Source organism: Triturus cristatus, chromosome 2_2 (genome assembly GCF_964204655.1).
Source record: "Triturus cristatus chromosome 2_2, aTriCri1.1, whole genome shotgun sequence".
Taxonomy (NCBI): Eukaryota; Metazoa; Chordata; class Amphibia; order Caudata; family Salamandridae; genus Triturus; species Triturus cristatus.
This window is the reverse complement of record NC_140582.1, coordinates 1,164,420,289-1,164,444,869: the sequence shown is the minus strand read 5'-3', so window position 1 is coordinate 1,164,444,869 and position 24,581 is coordinate 1,164,420,289. Positions and strand designations below refer to the sequence as shown.

General features: G+C 45.8%; 1 protein-coding gene across 2 annotated transcripts in view; it reads left to right on the top strand.

Annotated features, from left to right (window-relative positions):
* ANKRD53 (ankyrin repeat domain 53) overlaps positions 1 to 24,581 on the top strand; it is a 159,807-nt gene that overhangs the window by 56,170 nt on the left and 79,056 nt on the right. For both annotated transcript variants that reach the window (XM_085642707.1, XM_085642708.1), the window contains 2 exons: positions 2,118 to 2,268; positions 22,624 to 22,823. In XM_085642707.1, coding sequence (XP_085498833.1) covers positions 2,119 to 2,268; positions 22,624 to 22,823 — 350 coding nt within the window. In that variant the 5' untranslated portion in view covers position 2,118. The remainder of the gene's footprint in view (positions 1 to 2,117; positions 2,269 to 22,623; positions 22,824 to 24,581) is intronic.

Sequence of the window (24,581 nt, the reverse complement as noted above, 5' to 3'; positions counted from 1 at the left end):
AATGGTACGCCTCCCTGGGGCAGAGTAATGCAACCCATTGGTTTGCTCTGCATTGTATTTCTCTGGATTTATCGAGCCACTCAGGGCCACACATCGTGGCCATGCACAGCATAAATCAGACTTAGTAGTTGTGTTCCTCGTACACCCTGTTGCGTGGTGCAAGTGCGACAGAACTACCTGATAGATATGCTCCTCAATGTATGCTGGCATTTAGTAACAGCAGGGCAACAGCACTGTGAATTATTTTACAGTTATAAATATACATTTGGCTTTTATGATGTCTGCTTTATGTATTCCTTTTCTTCTTCAAACTAATTAAATGAGTTTCTTTTACTGTGTTTCCCTATCCAGATTTGTTTATTGTTTCTTGCTGACAGCTTCCTCCATATCCTAATTTTTGGAAATTAGCAAGTCATGTAATAGGCAGAGTACTTCTAAAATGAGTATGTTACCACTGGGCATGGATACAGGTCAAGTACCTATCACAAAAAATGCCTGACCCAATGCTTTCTCGGTTCTATCAGGAGATTGTACCTACCAGCTTCAGTGAGCGACAAAAGAAAAAAAACCACATGTTCTATCAGGATATGAAAATGTAGACTAGCCTTCATAGTCAAGATGCATGCACACCACTCATGCTCAGCCTAGTCCAAGCAATCAATCCATCCATCCCTGGCCCCTTTTTTGTCCTGGCAGCACACCGCTTTAGCTGTCTGTAGGGAGACCTATAGTTTTCAATACAGAACATATAGTTAGAGTGAGCTTTTGGTATCCCCTTGCATATAATTGGATGACATTGTCAATTGTCTCCTTTTCATTTAATGGTTTTTCTTCCCTATTCTAGTGTATGTCTCACCCTGAGCATTTCGGTCTCACTATGTTCTGATTCGATGAGTTGTATCCTTCCACTTCATACTTGCTTGAACTCCTTTTTTCTTTTTTCTTGAGGCCTCCATGAAAGTGCATGCGTTTCGTTGCTCTCTCCCCAATGCTCATTGTGCTCTTTATTAAATTGTAATTATTTCCTTTTCCTTTTATGATGAGTGCCCAGTAACTGCAAAATGCTGCTGGACTGCCTATGTCCTGCTTTGACCTCTTAGCCCTCCGCTGCCCTCCTCCATCTCATGCGCGCTCCTTGGTCTTTGGACTCCTGCTGCCCTGCTCCTGGCCCCGCTTCCCACCCCATCTATTAATCTTTCATTTCGTTTATTTTTTTGTGACGAGTGCCAGAAAGCTGCAAGGTGCCACTGGGCTGCTCACATCCCATTTCGTACTTTGCATGAACTTTCTAGTAATTTTTGTACATATTAACTAACTGTTCTGACATTTGGCATCCAACATTTTAGAATGGTAAATTTAAAAGGGCAGCCATGCGCCATGATGTATGCCCCTGCACAGTTCACGATGCACATGTGCACATGTCACAACATATGCAAGCAGTGCTTACTTTGTGCCAGTGGTTTCCAGTGCTCAGCACCAGCACTTAATTGTCCACCACATGGTGGCGCTGTCTTTATAATTTTGTGTTGATTAAGTCAATATACATTGAAAATGAATTATACCAGCCTCTCATGCCATTATATTATTATAGCTTTGTGTGGCTTGAAACAGTCTGAATTGCCTCACTTGTCGGAGTGCGATGGTTTGGTGTTATATTGGGTACTGCCATTGGCAGCGCTGGCAGGGTATGGATGGTGCAGGCTGCAGTGGCCTTTCGAGAAGGGCCCTGGCACTTTATTTTTTTACAAATTAAGCACTGCATGCAAATGTATCAGCAGCCATCTTACAATGTTTTTTTTTAAAACATAAAACCCTGAAAATTGCCAGCAATGTGTGCGCATGCGTTTTGATGCATTTCTTTGCAAGCACTTGGCAAAAAAAAGCTGACGAAGCCAATAACGTGGCCTTTTTGAGCCAACACCTATTGGCTTTGCCAAAACCTGTTGTTTATTATGTGCCACAATTTGCAAAAGTCTGTAAGTCAAAGCAGTAAAGGAGGCGGAAAGATTTGAGGATGAGGGTCCAGGGGGCTGGAGGGTCTTTGTGATACACTTTCACATATGGTCCAGGGCAGATCCACTCATGGACATTCTCTTCCTGCTTCCCACGCTCTTCAGAATGACGTCATCTGCAGCTCAGACAAACGCCGGCGGGGCCAGTAAGAAGCACCCGGAGAGAGACCAGCTGCTGGCGGCCGCGGTCGGGAACCTGCCGGGGCTGCAGCTCAGCTTGAAAAACACCAATGACGAGATCAAGGCGGACAAATATGTGAGTCCTTTGTACAGCACTCAGCAGTTCTAGGGGGCTTCTAATGCGATGTTTTATAATCAATGGTCCATTTGAAAGAAACTACTGCTGTTGTATAACACATGTGGAAAGATGGCTATGTTGTTAAAAAACGTTAATTCTACAACAGTTCTAATGTACTGAATGTTAGAAGACAATAAAATAAATTCTTTGAAAAAAAGTACACAACCGTTCAATTTAAATTTAAATTTATAAAGCTTTATTCGATACATTGCAATAATGACCATAAAAGCACATATAAACAAACGTCACCAAATAGCATCATACTAGATACAGTGAAATAATTGAGCCTTTCATGTAATTAAAACATCATACTTTTCCTCAAATGGATACATTTAAAAAGGTAGGTAGCAGTAAAAAAACAAATATCAACTTCATACATGTAAAAAAGCAATTTCATTGAATCGCACACAGTCCATACACCATATTTAACAAAAATTGGTTTTAAAAAGTATATTCGTAAATGATGATACAATTTACACGTTAAAAGTAGATGCAAAGTGCTTTGTGCAGAAGTGCCATCACAGGGACAGGGACCAACAGGGTGTGATTTAGGGGAGGGGAAGGCTACCAGGTTATGTGCACTACCCAGTCTTAGTCTGGTCAACACAAACCGGTGTGAGGCTCTAGTAACATTACTGAGATAAATTTGATAGCCATCACCATCCGCATTTTTGTTGTAAAATATGCTAGTAACTAGATGACCAGTGTTCACCTTCCGTCTCTCCCCCCAATAAGTCATAAAAATATTCTTCATCTCTGCTTTAGACAAAACTGAAGCAGCATAACAATCCACAGTAACATCTATTCCATAGATATCTCTAAAACTACATACAACATATTTTAACCATGGAATGTTAAGATAGTTATCAAGGGAAAGACAATCAGTTATAACTGCCCTATTTAGGGAAGTCTCTTCCTTCAGCCAAGCAGAACACCACAACATCAGTGGCTTTAGGGAAATCAAGTCGGATAGATGATGTATCCCTAGCTCTCTATAGATTAATTCATTTGGGGCTGATTTGGGCAGGCACAGTAACCTTTCGAGAAAAAGATTTTCCTCTAATTGTAAAATGCTGTTGGATGTAAATCCCCAGACCCCCGCACCATAGAGGGCAGTAGACACGCTACGAGCTTTATAAATTTGTAGCATATCCCAAATACGTCTTTCCCTAGCTGAGCAGCAAATTTAAAAACACCATGGGCACTTTTCGCCATTTTAGTCCGTACATTAATAGTTTCATGGGTCCATCTGCTATCCTTAGCAAATGTGATTCCCAGATAGCAGAATTTATCTACTTGTTGGACCTTGTGTCCATCCAAAAATTAGGATTTAGGTCTCCTAGACCCTGCCCCACAGGTCATAATAAAAGTTTTGGTTTTATTGATGAGTAGTTTTCTATTCTCAATAAAAGCAGAAAAACTATCCATCAAGCGTTGAAGCCCTAATGGAGTCCTAGCGAGTAACACGGCATCGTCAGCATATAACAGTACCGGTACATCTAGGCCGTTGATCTTGGGGACATTAGCGCTCACCCTCTTTAAAACAGCATCTACCTCATTTATAAAAAGCGTAAAAAGAAGTGGAGCAAGAACACATTCTTGTCTAATTCCCCGGCGTATCCTGAACTTTGTCGTACACTCCCCTATAGAGCCATATCGAATACTCGTTCGAAGATTGGAGTATAATTGGGCGAGAAAAAAGACAATACCTTCTGGGGCGCCCATTTCTAACAGTTTGGTCCAGAGAATCGAGTGATCCACCATATCGAAGGCACTGCTCAAATCAGCGAAGCAGAGATAGAGGGAACCCGTTTTGGCCTGCGTATACTTCCCTATAAGGAGATTCAAATTTAAACACTGATCCACGGTTCCATGCCCCTTCTTAAAACCATACTGGGTACTAGCCAAAATCCCATTGTCTTCAGCCCATTGTTCCAACCTCGCCAATAAAACCCTACTCATTATTTTGACCGAGGAATCTAGGAGAGAGATAGGGCGGTAGTTCTTAACATCCCCTCTATCACCTTTTTTAGGTGTCGCCTTGCTATCGCGTAAGCGATCGCAAGGCGAGACTATTGTGAGGGGGTCCCAAAAGTGCTCCGAAAAGCGGATTGCATGGCGAGCACGTGCACAATCACGCGCATCGTGCCGCCATGCAATCCGTTTGCCATCGCACTTCAAAGGGTCCGCTCCCCCGCCTGGAATGTGCACCCCCGCCCCCGACAAGCGCGCGCGCTCCGCTCCGCCGGGCTTGTCTTGTTTTTCTTGTTCACCTCGCCGCTCTTCTGTCGGTCTCATCCACCCTCCTGCCCTATCTTAACTTCTGTGTATTTGTTTGCAGACATTCCTTATTTCTTTCTTCCTGTTTTCATCTGCTCTCTCTCTCTCTATATATATATATTATCCTTGTTGCCATCCTCGCTTCTCTGCCATTCTCTTTTCTCTATCACGCTCTTGTTCTGTGATTTGTGACCCTTGTGCACGATGTTTTGTACGGCTTTGGTTTCATACATTTTGGGAAGCTAGCCTCGGTTTTTGTGAAGCTTATGCACATTGGAGGGCTTTGTTTCTATATGTTTTCTGAAGGTGGCCACTGTTTTTGTGAAGAGCTTGCTGCAGTCACTGAGCACTCTGCCTGCAGCTTTTAGACAGTCTGCCTGTTGCATTCTCCCTGGCCGTCCTCCTCCGATTCTCATTCCCTCTCCCTGCAGCTTGGTATTTGATCCTGTGAGTGCCCATTCCGTGCCACCGAGACAAACTGGCCATATTTCTTACAGATCCTGCATACAGAACAACTATTAATTCCCTATGTGACACGCAGTGTAAACAACACTCATTATCGGGTTTCTGCTTTAATCATAATTGACGAATGTTTCACAAAATGTAGACACCTCTTAGTCTACATCAGACCCCTGTGCTGTGAACCAGTGACTGCAGTGTAGAAGTGCACGATATAGCCCCTTCCCCCTCTTCATAATGTAAACAATGGAAGCCCAGCCCTTAACATAAACAATCCTGTTTAAAGTGCTAGCCCCTGCTGCAAATTCCCACAAGCAGCGCTTTCATCTCCCCCCCCCACCCCCCCACATCCCTCCCCCAAACCCCTTCCACTCCTACACATGGTATAGGTCTTATCAAAGTCGTGCTACGTAAAATGTCACTTTAAAGCAAAACGAGTCTTCAAACCCAAAAAGTAAGTCCCAAACTGAATTATCCCTCCCTACAGAATGTATATTTTTTCCTCATCTCGTCAACCAAGATTATCCCAGATTCTCGTATAGTCCATGGGCCAAATTCGCTCTCACTGTCAAATCATTATTTTTTTTGGGCAATTTTATATAACGCAAACACGACCCAAAGGGGTTCTAGGGCTTTACATGAGCACCGGCTACATTACACAAGGTCATATTAGTCTCTTTTATACACTGAATTGCGCAGGATCACAGAATTTTAAGCTAATGCTGCTGAGACTCAAACATGGTTCACCAGTTTCAAAGTTGGTGACTCAGGCCCTAGCGCATTCCAAGTCAACTGCAATTTAAAGGCAGCAAAGATCACTGGATGCAGACTGCGCCTCGCTCTTAGCTGGCTTATGAAGACAGCAAACATTCAACCCCACATAATTCAACACAGCGCTACACAATTAAGTGGCACACAATTTCACAACACACAAATGCACACCACAAAATTCAACTATTGACCATCGCATAATTTCACACAACACAAATCAACACAATTCAACTCCACATCATTCGAAATGCCACATAAATACAATCCATCAAATTCAACTCCACACATTTCCACTCTGCTCCATGCCACATAATTCCACTTCACATAACACCACTCCATGCAAAATAATTCCATTACACTCCACGCAACACAATTCAACTCCAGATAATTCCACTCCACATAATTACACTTCAACCTACATACTTACACTTCACACCACATAATTACACTCCATATATATCCACTCAGCTCCAAAACACATTACACTCAACAAAATTCAACTTCAGCATGCCCTGTATTTACACTCCACATAATTCCACACCATACCACACAATTCCACACAATGCCACGCCACACAATTCAATACAGCACAATTCCATACCACACAGAATAATAACACTCTATTCCATACCACACAATTACACTCCACATAATCTACTCCATGCCACATAGCAAAATTCCACATAAATACACTTCACACCATGCCACATTATTTCGCTCAACATAATTTCACTCAGTGCCACACAATTCCACACAACACAATTCAACTTCACACAATTCCATTCCACGACACAAAATTCTACTCCACAACACATAATTCAACTAGATACCACATACATCCAATCCACACCACAGAATCCACATCATGCCACATAATTCTACAACATACTACATAATTCCACTCAATACATGGCACTTTACGACACACAATACCACTGAACATAAGCCCACTAAACTTAATACTGCATAATTAATATCCACATAATTCTATTGCACACCATACCACATAAATCCACCTCACAGAACTCCACTCAATGCCACACAATTCCAAGTGCATGATATCGGCAGGACTTTCTGATTGCAAAACTGACTAGTTTATTTTTTGTGAAGTGCACTGAAAACAGGATTTATCATTAAAGATATTTAGACATAGGGAAAAGCTATACAGTAGTAGTCACTAAATAATAAGCCATCATTCTATTAAATAAATGTTAACATTTGTGAATACATCAAATGAATATTTTTTTAAACAAAGTAAGTAAGTGAGTAATTCAAATAATACGAGAAATCATCAAAAAAGGAATCCGGGGTCATACGCTTTGATAAATATTACGTTAGAAATATGCCAATTGATTATTGTCACATATGAGTGCGCCTTAGGTACATTGTGTAAGAGAACTCCATTTCTCTCATTGTTTTATGGGACAAAGATTGGAATATGTAAGTAAGAGCATCTAAGAACAGAATAAGAAAGATATGATTGACAGCTATGAGTATGTGCGTGAAAACATAGGCCTAGGAGGCCCAAGTGTGGACCCCACCCCCCATCAAATCAAACGAAACAATGACTTGCCAAAACATTTCGATTTGTGTACAGACATGTTTTTTATTTATCCAAAACATAACATCAGAGAAAAGTATAGCCTTAACATTAAGCATTCTACATGAACCAGTGAAAGATTAACAGCTGTCTTCACATTATCATATTTAGAAATTAGAGCACATCTCAAAGACAGTACGAGCGAACAGTTGCACCCTGCTAAAATTACCAGAGAATATATATCTAATTACAATTTCTCCCGGCAGGATAATTTACATAGCACTCAGGCCCACAATTTACAATTCTACTCGGACCACCATCATCCCTAAGCGATGGTCCTCGACCTCCATATTCCGAACACCTGTCGAGAAACCAGATCCTGCCCAGCACCAGATATAACGAGCATTTGCAATGCAATAGGTCTCGCGTTATAGAAACTTTGACCTATTGGTATTGTAAATGACAATGCCTTCTATTATTGCTGGCTTTTTAAACACGTAAATTAAAGGCATTGTCATTTACAATGCCAATAGCTCAAAATCCTGCAATTGCGAGACCTATTGCAGTGCAAATGCTTGTTATAGATTGGGATAATAATTGATTCTTCCCAGGTTGGTGGGACCCCATCGCATACGGCAGCATTAAAAACCGTAACTAACAGTGGTCCCCACATGTCTGGCAAAGCTTTATAGACATCAATAGGGACCCCGTCAGGGCCCTGTACCTTGCACCCCTTACTCGCTTTAATACTCGATATGACCTCTGAGACAGTAACATTCAGCGGGATAGAGGGCCATGAACCGCCACTATTATCCTCGGACAATAAACTAGAATTAAAAATAGTGGAAAAGTGGGTTACCCAAGTAACATTGTTCACGTTTGAGGTAAGTTCTGGTACCATATCATCTTTGAGAAAGGGGCAATTGACTGTTGCCCAAAATAGAGCACAGTTATGCGTCTCCGCAGCCTGAGTCAATTTGTCCCAGGCCTCTTGCTGTATCTCCTTCTTGCGCCGCATAACCTCGGTCTTGTAATTCTGCCTAAGTTTGTTGACCACAGTCTTGTGTCTAGGCCTAATGGCCAAGCCCTGCTTAATCTCTGATAATTTAGCAGTACAACCATGGTCAAACCAACCTTTCCTGGGGGCTAGTTTCCCAAGGACAATTTTAGTAAATTTATTTTCGATGACTTTATTAATGAAAATAAAATCCTTTACAATGTCAGTGGCCTCACGATCACACTCTAGGATAGCAATCATTTTTTCTCTGCAATCCTTAACTATAGATTCCATAGCTCCTTCCGCTTTTTCTCCTTTCCATCTAATTCTTACGCCATTGGGTCTGTGAGCTTCTATGTTCACCACAGAGCGTTCAGGGGGATAGGCTCTATACTTCCATAAAAAGATGACAGTAATAATGCAATTGTGATCACTCATCATATAATCGGTGACCTTGGGTGGTTTACACAGTGAGGTAATGTGGGATGATACACAAATGTGATCAATCACTGTGTTTGCATTCCTGCCCGTAAATGTGGGGATAGTATCACCCTGATCATTCTTGGCGTTTTCTAGAATTACCAAACCAAGGGAAGCCACTAATTTATTCAGGGCCTCCCCGTAGAGATTATGCGGGAAGTGCAGATCATCTTCCTCAAAATGATTCTTAACCCCACAAACCCCCATGCTAGAAAAAATACAAGTGGATATATTAAAATCCCATACCCAAATATAGTTAAAATCGATATTGGCCCCAGAAGTTAAATTTTCTAGGGCAACCTCTAACTCATTCACAGCACTGTACCTTGTGCTATCGAAGACGGTGTTATAGAAATTAATTAAAATAATATTAGAACCCTGATTGTCTGAAAGCCATAGGATCCGTGAATGGACCCCAACGGTCCGGTATCTTTTTACTTCAATTGGAATTGAAACCAAAACCAGGAGCCCTCCCTTCGGTCTGCCAGATGGAGATGCCAGAGCTGGCAGATTAAATAAAACATGGCCAGGAAAGCTGACACTTTCTTTGCACCAGGTTTCTTGAAAGCAAACAATGTCATGAGAGCTAAGGAACTCAGCCCAACCAGGGTAACCATCTTTGGCAGCTATGCCAGCAATATTCCAGCTAACAATAGAACAGGTTGGGTGCTCATGACCTTTTTGGGGCCTTAAATTCGAGGAACCCACCTCCATCCTCCCTGATTCATCCTCCACTATACTGGGGAGATCCGCGTCCCTCTTGGTATCCGCGTCCCTCTTGGTACTAACTTCCTAACTCCATAAAGGGTTCTCTATTCTTCCCTTCGTAAAAAAATCAGTGGATACTTCCTGCACTCTGGCTTTTGTCCTAGATGCTTTCTACATCTCTTTTCAAACATTTGAGAACTTTCCCGGCCCTTCTTTCTCTCTTCCCCAACTCCCAACATTTTGTTTTGGCTGGAAAATCTGTTTCACAGACACTATTGGGCCATATTATCAGTGAACGGCGATAACATTATCGCCGCTTTAGTGGCAGGAAACTGCTGCTAAAGCGGTGATAATAGGCTTGATAATATGCCCTTGTGAATTCCCATAGAAGCCCAGGTTCTGGTGTGAACATGGGCTTCTATGGGAATTCTCAAGGGCATATTATCAAGCCCATTATCGCAGTTCCTTGATAATATGGCCCATTGTTCGTAGAAGCAGCTCTACTCCTAACCAGGTGACATCAAACCATGACGAGTGTTTGTGTAGAGAATGTATCATGCCCCTTCTTGTAAATCTGGGCCCTCAGAGGACAAGGCAGTCTTTTTACAGGTATTTCTTGATATCTCCCATACCCCAGGTGTTGGGTCCTACCATGAGGTCGCTGAGTTACCAAGAGCGTACATTTTGGATGATGAGCCGGGGTCAGAAACTCAGATACAATTAAAACTTCAGCAGCACATATTGTAATTCAGACGGGTGAACACCACCAAAAATGCTGCATTATGATTGGCTCCTGGCTGGTCTACCCAGGAAATTCATGGGACAACACCCTCACCGCCGCCGAACACCTTCACTTCCAGATCCACACCGACCCCAAGACCACCCTCAGAGGCACCCTCATCTACCGACCCCCGGGACCACGCACACAATTCAGCGAAGCCATCGCAGATTTCGTCAGCCCACACGCCCTCACCTCCACAGACTACATCCTCCTGGGGGACCTCAACTTCCACCTGGAGAACAAGAAGGACTGCAACACCTCCGCCCTGCTGGACAACCTCACCAACCTCGGACTCAAGCAACTAGTGGACACCCCCACCCACTACGCCGGACACACGCTTGACCCCATCTTCTCCTCCAGCAAGCACATCTCCTTCAGCCACTCCACCGGACTACACTGGACAGATCACAGCTGCGTCCACTTCAACTTCAGGAGAACCACGACCCACCACCTCCCGCAACAGGCTCCCCGCAGAAGCTGGAGCAAGATCACCGTCGACCAGCTCGCCACCACCCTCAGCCAGAACCCGCCCACCAACACGACAGACCCTGACGGAGCAGCCCGCAACCTCACACAGTAGCTCACTGACTGCGCCGACGAACTCGCACCACTGAAGAAGCCTCCCAGCAAACCCGGAAGCAGGAAAGCCTCGTGGTTTACCAACGACCTCAAAAACTCCAAGAAAACCTGCCGCACCCTCGAGAAAGCCTGGCGCCTCGACCAGACAGCAGAGAACATGTCAGCCCTCAAGAACGCCACCCGCAAACACCACCAGCTGATCCGCACCACCAAGAAGACAACATTCAAAGAACGACTGGACAACAACACCCACAACAGTAAGGAACTCTTCATCATCGTCAAAGAGCTCTCCAACCCCAGCGCCAGCAACAACGACATCACACCCTCGCAAGACCTCTGCGACTCTCTCGCCTCGTTCTTTCACAGCAAAATCGCCGACATACACAACAGCTTCGGCGCACTGACCACGCACCCTACCACCGAACCATCGCCCCCCACCACCACCCTCTGCACCTGGACCCCTTTAAGCACCGAAGACACCACCCGCATGATGAACACCATCCACTTCGGCTCCCCCACCGACCCCTGCCCACACCACATCTTTAACAAAGCCGACTCCATCAGCGCACCCCATCTACGGAACATCATCAACAGCTCGTTCGCATCCACCACCTTCCCGGAGAGCTGGAAACATGCCGAGCTGAGCGCCCTCCTGAAGAAACCCACCGCGGACCCCACGGACCTGAAGAACTTCCGCCCCATCTCGCTCCTCCCCTTTCCAGCCAAAGTCATCGAGAAGACCGTCAACAGACAACTCTCCGCCTTCCTCGAGACCAACGGATCCCTCGACCCCTCGCAGTCCGGCTTCCGAGCAAACCACAGCACCGAGACCGCCCTCATCGCAGCCATCGATGACATCAGGTCCCTGCTCGACAACAGGGAAACTGCCGCCCTCATCCTCCTAGACCTCTCAGCAGCCTTCGACACCATATGCCACCACACCCTGACACAGCGCCTCGGCAACACCGGAATCCAAGGAGCGGCACTGCAGTGGATCAACTCGTTCCTCGCCGGAAGAACCCAGAGAGTCCGCCTCCCCCCGTTCCGCGGCCACCGAAGTCATCTGCGGCATCCCACAAGGATCCTCTCTCAGCCCCACCCTCTTCAACATCTACATGAGCCCCCTCGCAGACATCGCCCGCCAACACAACCTCAACATCATCTCCTACGCGACGACACCCAACTGATCCTCTCCCTCACCAACGACCCCGCCACTGCCAGAGCCAACCTCCAGGAAGGTATGAAAGACGTCGCAGAATGGATGAAGATCAGCCGTCTGAAACTGAACTCAGACAAGACAGAAGTCCTCATACTCGGACCATCTCCCTCCACCTGGGACGTCTCCTGGTGGCCCCCTGCCCTGGGCAGCGCACCCAAGCCAACGGACCACGCACGCAACCTGGGCTTCATCCTGGACTCCTCCCTCATGATGACCAAGCAAGTCAACGCCATCTCATCATCCTGTTTCAACACCCTGCGCATGCTCCGAAAGATCTTCCGATGGATCCCCACCGGAACCAGGAAGACGGTCACCCAGGCCCTCGTCACCAGCTGTCTGGACTACAGAAACACCCTCTACGCTGGAACCACAGCCAAACTACAAAAAAGACTCCAGCGCATCCAGAACGCCTCAGCATGACTCATCCTGGACATCCCTCGCCGCAGCCACATCTCGGCCCACCTGAAAGACCTTCACTGGCTCCCCGTCAACAAGAGAATCACGTTCAGACTCCTCACCCACGCACACAAGGCTCTCCACGACATGGGCCCGGAGTACATCAACAACCGCCTCACATTCTACACACCCACCCGCCAGCTCCGATCCGCCAGCCTCGCCCTCGCCTCCGTCCCACGCTTTCGGAAATCCACCGTCGGAGGAAGATCCTTCTCCTACCTGGCAGCGAAGACATGGAACTCCCTCCCCACTCACCTACGTCTGACCCGGGACCATCTCTCCTTCAGGAAACAACTCAAGACCTGGCTATTCGAGCAGTAGCGACCCCCCCCTCTCCCTCAGCGCTTTGAGACCCTCACGGGTGAGTAGCGCGCTATACAAATTATGGTGATTGATTGATTGATTGATGGCTGATCCCTAAAACAAGCCTCATTACAGTATCAATCCGCATATCACTATGCCATCTTCCCCTGACAGCTGGCTGTAAGGATCACAGAGTTCTAATAAAACAACAAAATGTTCACCAATATCACAGAAGACGCCTGCGTGGGAAGACACGCTGCTGGAGAAGAACACTTTAGTCATTCACGTTCCCTCGCAGAAGGCTGAATCTGTGCTTGTAAATATTTCCTAACTCTGCTGTGAACAATGAGTGCCCAAAAACGCTGCATTTTATTCATTTGTATTAGATATCGAAAGGTGTGTAGGCCACGACAGTTTTCACTGTGTATCAAAGCAACAGCCACACCTCTCTGTTTGCTTTATGTTACTTATTTGAAAATATGTTTTAATGAATTAACATTGAAAGCAGTTGTTTATAAGGGATGCAGAGCAACATTTTTATAGACAACAAATATATATTTGTCAACGTGTGAAAAAATGGCAGAGACACACCATCAAAAAAGACCATCAGATATGCATCTTGTAACCTAATTCCATGAAAAACACAGTGTCTAACAATTCACACCAAATTTCAAGGATCTGACTTACAACAGCAATATTATCCAAGGTGGAGGATACTTCCAGGTAGCTATTGACCAGGATGAAGTAGGTCCCTTGGACTTGCCTCTGGCCGTCTGACTTGATCGTGGTAAATAATAGCCTTGGATACCACCCATCTTGCATAATATTGGTCAATTAGAACATTGGAATGTTGGGAGCTCCTTTGAAGTCAATGGAGTGGCTAAGGGCCAATAATGGCTGGAACGGACCTTTAATTACAACATTCCAATGCTTGTCTTTAAGCTTTTCCCTTTTTAATTTAGAACATTTTCCCCTATACATTGGAATGTTCTAATAGCATTATAATCCTGCCTCGGGCTACACTGGTTGGTAAAGGCTCTCATCCTTGTTATAGGCAATGCTTGCGGCTCAGGGTTTTATCTCGGGTGCGGGGCCATTAACAAGCCTGGGCAGCAGACTATAAAGTTGTAATAACTTAAATGTCTGATCAGCACTAATACTTTAGAAACGGTAAGGGCATCCAGCACGCTGCAACACGTCTCATCGAGGGTCGCAATAAATATGACCACATCACCCGCGTAATGGATCTCCATTGGCTCCCCTTGTCAGCCTGTACCATCTTCAAAACCAGAACCATTATTTAGAAAGCCATCTATACATTGTGAATTTATGTATGTTGTTAATAAAAATGACAAATGAAGTTGAAAAAAGAAAGCCATCATGACCAGCATGTCCACTTATTTTTTTAAGAAGCTCACCATCCTTTTTTTTTTTTAACTTTATTTATTTGCATTTTTAAAAGAAAAAGTTCTACATGAGGAAACAAATTGGTCAAAATTATGACATACACATTCTGCAGTTAGCAAAAGGGTTGAATGGCTAACGATAGGAATATCTCTAATGGCTAATACACAAATAGCAGAGGACAATGGTATACATCCACACATACAATATTTGCTTTGTAGTTACAACAGTTGTCACGAACATTTAGCAGCTACGGCCATAGTTAGCATTGCTTGCGAGACATAATAGGGACTGGAATACTGCACAGGTTGTGCCCCTTGGTCCTACGGTGTCTGTGGTGTCCGCATAGGCGTAGCATTAGGCTCTTGCAAACGCTGTAGGTACGCCAATAAGGGTTGCCAGATATCTACCGGTCTAGAGGCGGGCGGCTGTAGTTCGGCACCAGCCAGGCCCACATCAAGCAAGCATCAGAATGGAGACTTAGAAGAGTAAAAAAGACAAAACAAGCATTTGCAATGCAATAGGTCTCGCATTTATAAGAGTTTGAGCTATTGGCATTGTAAAATTACAATGCCTTTTATTTATGCTTTGGTTTTAAAACAAATAAAAGGCATTGTCATTTACAATGTCAGTAGCATAAACTCGCATAAAAGCAGTGTGTGGAGTGCAGCAGTGTGCGGCGTGCAGCAGTGTGTGGCGTGCAGCAGTGTGCGGCGTGCAGCAGTGTGTGGCGTGCAGCAGTGTGAGGTGTGCTGCAGTGTGCGGCGTGCAGCAGTGTGCGGCGTGCAGCAGTGTGTGGCGTGCAGCAGTGTATGGCGTGCAGCAGTGTGTGGCGTGCAGCAGTGTGTGGCATGCAGCAGTGTTTCGTGTAGCAGTGTGAGGCATGCAGCACTGTGTGGCGTGCAGCGGCGTGCAGCAGTGTGCAGCGTGCAGCAGTGTGCGGCATGCAGCAGTGTGCTGCGTGCAGCAGTGTCGTGCAGCATGCAGCAGTGAGTAATGCAGCAGTGTGCAGCAGTGTGTGGCGTGCAGCAGTGTGTGGCGTGCAGCAGTGTGTGGCGTGCAGCAGTGTGTGCCGTGCAGCAGTGTTTCGTGTAGCATTGTGCGGCGTGCAGCAGTGTGTGGCATGCAGCAGTTTGTGGCGTGCAGCAGTGTGTGGCGTGCAGCAGTGTGTGGCGTGCAGCAGTGTTTCGTGTAGCAGTGTGCGGCGTGCAGCAGTGTGCTGCGTGCAGCAGTGTGCGGCGTGCAGCAGTGTGTGGCGTGCAGCAGTGTGTGGCGTGTAGCAGTGTGCGGCGTGCAGCAGTGAGCGGCGTGCAGCAGTGTGCGGCATGCAGCAGTGTGAAGCGTGCAGCAGTGTGAGGCGTGCAGCAGTGTGTGGCGTGCAGCAGTGTGTGGCGTGCAGCAGTGTGTGGTACTGCAAATATGTTCTTGCTAGTGGAGAGGTGTGGCTCACTAGTTAGAGGCGGCTGACCCGTAAGCAGAGAATCGGCCAGGGACCAGGGTTCAATTCCCGACGCGGCAGGGTTGTGGACCAGGGTCAAAACAGACTCGATAATTCTCGCCTCGGTACCTACTCTAACCAGGAACACACTCGGCAACTCTGGGCATTAAGCTTGCCTCATCTCTACAACGGCCCCCCACAGACGCCGGGGATGCCTGGTTTCACCTTGGAGATACCCAGAAAGGGACCATCTCACAGGGATAGCCAGGACGGGTTCCCCAGCGGTCTACAGCGCCGGGACACCCCGTTGCTGGGGTAGCTGTGCGCTTTACAAGTCTACAACATCTACATCTACATCTAGTCTGGGAAGCAGTTATCCGATGGGCATCTGACTACTAAACAGAATAAATATGCAACACAAACACGAATGTTAAATGACAATTTACAAACGGAAGCACGGTGCAGACAAATTATGTATAATGCAGACTGGCTAGTCATGTCTTCCTTCCCCTACATGTCATATGGTCCCCAAAAGCAGGTCGTGGTCGGAATTAGCAATTATTTATCAGTCAGGCTGTGTGCACCTCTGAGCTCCGTGCCTGCTTAGCTGGCCTGGCTGCTGCAGCTCTGCCGCTCCCTGTGTGCCCATGGGCTGTCCCTGCCTCGTGGCAATACACGGCAGGCAGAAATCAGAGGACCGCAAAAGTAAAAGCGGCCCGCGTGCAAATCATTCGGCTAATTGATTAAAAATAAGCACACCGAGACAGGAGGGCACACGCACGGCTCTCTGTCCCCGGATGTCCCCCTCGTATGGTGCTGCCTCACTGCTGTTGCAGCGGGGAGGAGGGACAGTAACGTCGGCGTGAAAGCAGCGTGATTTTAATAGAGGCCCAATCAGAGAGCCGACTGGAGCGTGTAAACAGTGTGACTGATAAGAAATGTAGTCACGTGCAGAGACGCCGTAGACTTGGTGTCCCAAGAGCATGTCCAAACCAGGCGGGAGTTTATCAGCAGGCTGCAGCAGCTTCATAAACACTGGACAAATAAAATAGCTTGCGGGTACAGTGTGATTAAAGACAAGATGTCAGTCAATTGTCAGAAAGACGAGTGTAAATAAAACATTTATGGTTTTGCAGGGGAGGAGCGGAGCGGATGGAGCTTTGTGGGTACACGGGTGGGAAGGCAGGCGCTGTGGGTTTAAAGTGAAGTTGATGGGCATTGCTGAAGCGTGCTGCTGGTGTTGTGTTGCCAGGGGGCCATGGGCGGCGGTTATGACAGAGTTTGCCTTGTGGCCTTGTTTGCGCCATGAAGGAATAAAGCAGCTGTAGCGCGTCTGCTCCTGGCATGGGGGAGTTGTGTGTGTGGGGGGGGGGTTCTGTGCCAGGGCAGCTGCTTTAAGAGTGGTGGGCTTGGTTTCGCTGGAGACGCATGGGGAGTATCGTAGCATGCCTGGAGTGCGGTTGCCATGGTAGGACGTGGCTGGTGTTGAGTTAATGGCCATTTGCGAAGCGTGAAAGGGCATGTTGCAGGAAGGCCACGGGTCACATGATGTTTTCGCTCCACCAGCTGTGGATAAGTCCATTGTGTTCGAGCTGCAATAAAAACCAGAACAAGCGGCGCGAAACTGAAAGTGATCGCAATCGCGATAAAACATCAAAGCGGCCGAGCGGCCGCGAAAGTGAAAGACTACGAGTGCTTTCAGGCTGCCAAATGGTGCGCGCGCCCGGCACACATGCACAGTAGTTGGCGGCCTGAAAGCACTCGTTTGCACTTCCAAAAGTGCTTACTATAAGTCTCGCCAGAGCAGCGCTAAAGCGCTGTCTCAGGCGAGACCTAAAAAGACAGCAGGCATTTTGCATCGACGCACCCAGGATTTGGAGCAACATCCCTGTATCCATAAGGACTGCCCCGAAGCTGCTCCAATTTCGGAAAGAGTTGAAGACTCACTTCTTTAAAGGACACTACCTCATAATGCAGTAGCAATCAATAACCAGCTCCCTTTCAATCACTGATTGACTGCATGCGTGCCTCTGACCCTGTACAGTGCTCCACTACCTTTTTGGCTAGGCGCACATCACAAACAAACCACAATTTATTTAATGTTCAGTACAGCTGTGCTCACAAGTAAACTATTTCAACCCAGGTACGAACAATTTGACTGTCTTTATCAGATACCAGTCCAGTCTTCCTTGTGCACATTATAACAGAAAACGGGGAACCACGGCGTGTCCATACTTGATGCAGCTAGGTTGGGGCAAGCATTTATCCCAGTTAATTCTCACTTGCCAGATGCAGTTTGTATCCATGCCTGGCGGTCACTAGTAGACCAAAACTTTATTACCACCTTGTTTCGCAAAATATTTAATTGTTTATCGACCTAGCAAACCCAATTCTCGTGTCTTAGACAGCCTTGCAAACAAAATCACCCTTAATCACAAACCGCTGATTCTGATTGTGTATTCTAATGTCAGGATAGCTCTACCAGTACCTCTTTCTCATCACAGCCCTTAGTTTTGGGGTGGGTCCCACTTCCACAAGAGGTAATTGTAGTAGAAACGATGCTGGGATTTTAGCACCCATGAATTTCTGCGGTGCTAGAAACAGGGCAGGACCCCCTCTACTTTCACCTGGGCTATCTGGAAGGAGAATTTGCAACCAAAACTCAGTTGAGTGATTCTGAATACCAGACACTTGGACCATCAGCCTGAGTGTAAGATGTAGCTCCTCTGCTAATAAAGCTAGATGATGTTCTCAGACCCTGCCCAATGATCGAGGGTTCGTGATAGACTTTCGAAAGAATCTACATTGGTCTGGATAGACCATAGCAGATGTCTATTGAATGCATGGAACTTTCATCCTCTTACTATAGAGGTAGAAAACAATGGAAGCATCAGCTACTAAGACATACAAAAAGTAGAGGGAATATTGTTCAAATGCAAGATGAACCCACTTGAAAAATCAATGCATCTGGCTGGGTTGACATGAACAGATCCAATAGACACCAGGACAGGTTCATAGCCGCTAGAAAAGCGTATGCCATAGTCAGGGAATTTCAGGCCTGTCATCCCCAGGGGCATGCAGGGTGAGATTGTAGTGCATTTAAGACTTATAGGAGCTCTTGGTAGGGGGCACCTAAGAGAGAGGAGGGGGCCTGGATTGTGGAAATTGAAACAGATTTAAGTAATCTGCCCTTCAGGGCTTCCACTGCCATTCCCATGGTTATGGAGGAGCCTTACTGGTGGCTCATAACCCATGGTGCTTTGACCAAGTCTCTGCCAGGACCTATCCAGGAGAAAACAGACAGAGTAGAGTCACGTCTTCGCCCCATTTCTGTAGTGTAGACCAGTGTTTCCAAGACTGATCTATGGCTCCTGCACAGTCTCGGGAGCCACGTTTCTACAGCTCTGCCCTCAACATCGAAGCTGATAAGGCCAGACGCTTTGGAGCCTGTCCATCTGGAGAGTATAATAATAATATCCACATTTGTAAAGCATGAACACTCACCCGTAAGGGTCTCTAGGCGCTGGGGGCCGTTGGGAAGATTAAGCAAGATATTGCCCAGAGTCACATGGTGCTGGACTAATCTGCCGCCGGCACCGGGGATCGAACCGTGATCCCCAGATTCCGGAGTCAGTCGCCCGGGCCATGGTTCCACACCTCTTCCCTGTACTGTTTTGAGGGGAAGGAACCTGAAGAATCTTTGGTGCCAGGAACAAAGCTATTACATCCCTGCATCCTTCCTTCAGCTCTGGTTCAAAGAGCACAGGCCCTACCTTGTGCCAAACAGTCTTATCCCCAGGTTGCACCTCATCCCGTCCAGCTATAGGATTACACATAGGAGGACAAATTAATTTAAACTCACTGAGGTAGGCACATCCATGCGGCACAGCCTGGCAGGGGAAGTGGTGATCTCTTACTAAAGTCTCACGTTTTTCATTGTAGACAGGAACAAGTAGGTGGGTTATGGGGGTTCTGACTCCTTGTAGCACCCGGGTGAGATGGCTGGGGCTAGAATGTCAGCATCTCTTCTACCAAGGTTGGGTTCTGTTGAAGAACCGTTTTTCCTGACATGTCCTACGATGATTAGGTCTTTTGCCAGAGACTATTGTATGTAACGTTGATTTTTGGTTGCACTGGCTGGGGAAAATTCATTAAAAATTCTTTAAAAAAAAAAAAAAATCTCTTCTACCAAGGTTTCTGGTCTTGGAAGTGGAACCCATTTTAATGGTTAAGACTTGGATGAGCAAGTAAGACAGAGAGCCCATTCGTAGCTTGATGATCAGTCTGATACTGCAGCTTGCAGTTGAATAGATAACTTTCCAATTAATGCCAACAACACATAGGGGCATATTTACAATTCTCCAGCTGCACTTTTATGCCACTGGAGCATCACTTTTGGGACGCTCCGGAGGCGCAGTGTGCTGGCCCATATTTACAAGGCCATGCAAAGCCACCCTTTTCTCATGGCCTTGTATATGTGGAGTAAGGCAATGCCTTTCTCTGTGAGGATGGGGCATTTCATGAGTGTTGCTGTGGGTGTTCCCACTCAACAGCCGTGGTTTTTGACACCGCCCCAGATTTACAATGTGGCTTAAATCTGGGTCAGCGCCAGAACTAACACCTTCCCAGAGCAGGCGTATCAAGGAGAAATGTTTACATTTCTCTTTGTTTTTTCCTCTGGCCACATGTGTTGCATTTTGTAGCACAAATAAAACGAGGAAACCAACTCCTGTTACTTCCTGCACAAAAACAATCCTTCCAACAACATAGACAACTTTGTACCATTTGCGCCGGCGCTGGAAGAAAGGGCAAGAATGCACCATATCTTGTAGATACAACGCATGACTGCCCTTTTATTTTGACGTAGGGCAGCGCAGCTAGGCTTGTGGCGCTGCCCTATGCCAAAATATTGTAAATGTGCCCCAGAGTTTCTCCCAGGCTCACTTGCCTGACCAAATGCTGAACAAATTGTCGTAGAACCCATGCTCAAAACACTCTCTCACCAAGAGAATACAGTCAGAAAAAAAAAAAAGAATAATTTTTTTTATAAAAAATAAAATAAAAAAAGAGAATACAGTCAGACATTAGCCTATCAGATCTATCCTGAGATCACAAGCTGCATGTTGGACTCATGGAAAGAGTCATGATACACCCACAGTCACAAATGTTCATTCCCACCATTGTGGAGTACTCCACTTCATTGTAGCTAGGTTCATGCTACACAAATGTTCTGGCAGAGTTACATGCATGCCCTGACAGCACATTACGATGCATTTCAGATTCACAGAAAATAATTAATTAGTACAGGTAGGTGCACAAACCTCGCCCTCCACCTTTGTACAGCTCTCCATTCCTTTATAGCTAGGTGTGCATTATATAAAAGCACCTTTGGGGGCATATTAACATTGCGGCGATAAAAAAGTATCGCCGCTTTTGCGTCCGTTTTCGGCCGAAAAGTGGCGATAATTGTATCGCCTTATCAGCAAAGACATGCTATAGCGTGTTTTGCTGATTTTGCTCCCGTTTCCAGCACGCCTAACTTCGCATCGCTAATGAGAAGCAAAGTAGGCGTGTCTGTGGAAACAACATGGAAAAATATCGCGAAGGCAGCTTCGCGATATTTATAATGCGGGGAAGCGATTATTTTAATCGGGCTAAGAATGCCTTAACGCAGGAATTGAACGTCTGTTAAATTCCTGACTAAGGCATACCTAACATCGGAGGTGGATTCATGTGATACGACCACAGGGTCGTATCATCAAGCATAGCGCCGTTTTACATGGAACATCGCTGGAAAACCAGCGATGTTCCATGGAAAAGGGCGCTATCGCTGGAATATACATCGCCATGGCGCTAAGCGTTGTTAATACAACGCTAGCCTGGCAAAATATTCCAGCGATAGAAAAAAATGCGGTATACAAGGTCAGCGATAATTATCGCTGCCTGTTGCAAATATGCCCCTTGGTATCATACATCCATGCATACCTACTTTGACAACATCAAATGCTCCAACTCAGACTAACTTGAAGAATCTGTTGCCACTTGTGTATTGTTTCTTATCCGTACCCACACCTTGTCGTGCATGGTTCGTTATCTGTACCCACACCTTTGTCTTTGTATAGCGCTATATGTTTTTGTAGCTAAGTTTGGGTTATGTAAAACCAAATACACTCATAGAAAACCCTGACAACGCAAAACATTGCATCTGGGACTCCGAGAGATGACTCTAACAGATGATGTTAAATGAAGGAAGGATATTTGGCCTACTGGCCTTGAAACAGAGGCTCACATGCCTGCCTAGGCTGACATGTGACATGCTCTCAATGATGTCAGGGCATGTGTGGTGGACTGCAAAGTGATATGTACACACAAAAGGTCCATGGGTCCCTGCTGACATGCATTTCCTTATATGACCTTATGGGTCACACCGGTAGGGTATGAATAATGGGGTGGGCACACTAGATGACAGCAAAGGGGCAGAGACTATGTTGAATATAAAAGGAGGTAGGAAAGAGTGAAGGAAAATTCACAAAACAGTCAAAATGTGATAAGATAGCATCTACATGATATTTTGCCAATATAGACATGGCCACACGTCACGGATACTGTAAAAATCATCACCGTTAAAGAGGTTTAAAGGATACTTTAAAAATCATCATAGTAAAAGATCTTTAAGAGAAAAAAACATACCTTTTACAAAAATAGTGGATCAAGTTTAAAGAGTGATTCTGTCACTAGCTTGAGGCAGTTTTAGTCTAGTGCCACACCATGGTGAGCTGATGACATTACAGTTTAGGTTTTTGCTTCTGGCGCTTGGCTCTGATAGGTAAATAAATGAATAAACATAACTGATAACCATCTGGTAACTCCCAGTTTTGTTTCACCTTACTCCAAAAAGGGATTCACAGCGGTTCATCTAGCCGCTCTTCATGGAAGGCTCCAGTGTTTACAACTCTTAGTCCGCGCCTACAAGGCTGATGTGAACCAAAGGAGCATGGCAGGATGGCGACCCATCCATCTAGCGCTGAGCAAAAAGGGTGGACCGCGGGCTGTGGAATGTGTGAAGTACCTAATCGAACAAGGTGCCGATGTCAACATGTAAGTAGAGGCTTCGCGGTAAATGAACATTTCCTACGTGGTAAAGCCACAACGTTGCATGTGTTTCTCACCATGATTATGCTATAATTTGTATTGTAAAATATCATCCTACTTACATAGGTATGAAAATATATATGTATAAATAGGTAATCAGTAAAATAGGTATATAAAATAGAGGAATCGAGGGAATGTCTCACTAAGCTATCATGAAACTTTTCTATGCTAGACTTGTTTCTGAACTTTGACAGCAGAGCGCTCTAAATTTCAGAAACCTACTCCAAAGACAGTCTTTGTTTACCTCACTTGCAGCAACCCTGTGAAGTAATGTCCATAATACACCTAAAGAATATGCATTGACAAAAATGCTGAAGCGCATGTACTGTACATCTGTTAGCTAGTGAGACAGCACCTGTGTGGCTGAGCTATTTAACCTTTGGGTGAAAAGTTTTATTTCAGAAGAATGAACCTAATCTTAGTTAAATACTTCCTTTTTGGCTGTCGCCTAGGCAGCGCTTGCGCTGTCTTTTCGAGACATGCTGTATTCAGGATATGGGCATGAAGCATGAACTTCTGCCCACTTTCCGCCCATCTTTTTAATTGGCTCTCGTTACTGTCCTTTGTAAATGGTGGCTTTTCATTGGGCAATAGGCTTACTAGTCCCTTTACCGCCTTTTCTCATGTTGTAACCTCACATGAGGACTGCCCCTCTTACATGTGTTGTTATTCTGTATGTTTTTTTTACAATCTGTGAGTACTATTTTCTTAAACAACTTTCTCAGACCTGCTGTTGCAGTCATGACATGCTCTCCCCCAACTTAATGACTTTTTATTTCCCAATGCAGCACGCCGTACTTGGACTTTAACAATGGCGGCTGTGCGACTTTTCTTTTGTTGTGCACTGCTCAGCCAACTCTTATTTTTGAAACATTGTATGTTATTTTTCGCAGTGCAGCACAACGGTAATAATGCCAGTGCGTCTTTTTTTTTTAAATGCACGGCTCGCAATAGTGCCTGCACGTCTTCTTTTTAAAAATGCATGGATCATCCGACTTGCACTGCTCATGAAACTTGTTAATTTACCCCGCTTTAAGATAGCGTTGCCCTGCCTTTATTTTGTTCGGAGTAAGACGATTGGACCGGCCCCTCGCCACAGCTTGAGGAGGAGTCCTTAAAACACATACTAGGATCCCGCTCTCTTTCAGGGCAGCCGACGCTGCTTCACACCCCCCCTCTATGCCGATTCCAGAACAAAAATGGGGAGCGAGGCACAGGATGGAGTTCATGTGCATGTGGATCCGAGCAAGCCCTCCCCCTGGAACGCTATTAAACTGTTGGAGAAGCTTGGGGACAACGGCGAGCTTTGTAAAGGGACGCTAATCACAAACCCGCCAAACCAAATGAAGATCCCAATGGCTAGCTATACAGGGTTGTGGGACCATACACCAGGTTAGTAGTATCATGGTCGGCTTAGTACACAGCAATTCCAAACAAAAAATCGTATGTAAGCACCTCATTTTATATCCAAAATATTACTGCATTCTTTTTCACTGGTGTAGTATATTCGCTGCAGCAAGCATCTTGGTGAGCGCCAAATTTTAGTTTTGCAGTATATTTTTAGATGATACCAGTATGCCCACGGCCACCTCCATGCTCTTGTGGGCTTGACTCCGTACCAATCTGCCCACTATCACACAAACTCACATTATTACGGGTGCACGCTACTTGGCATGGTTTCGTACATGCGTTGTCTGCATATAG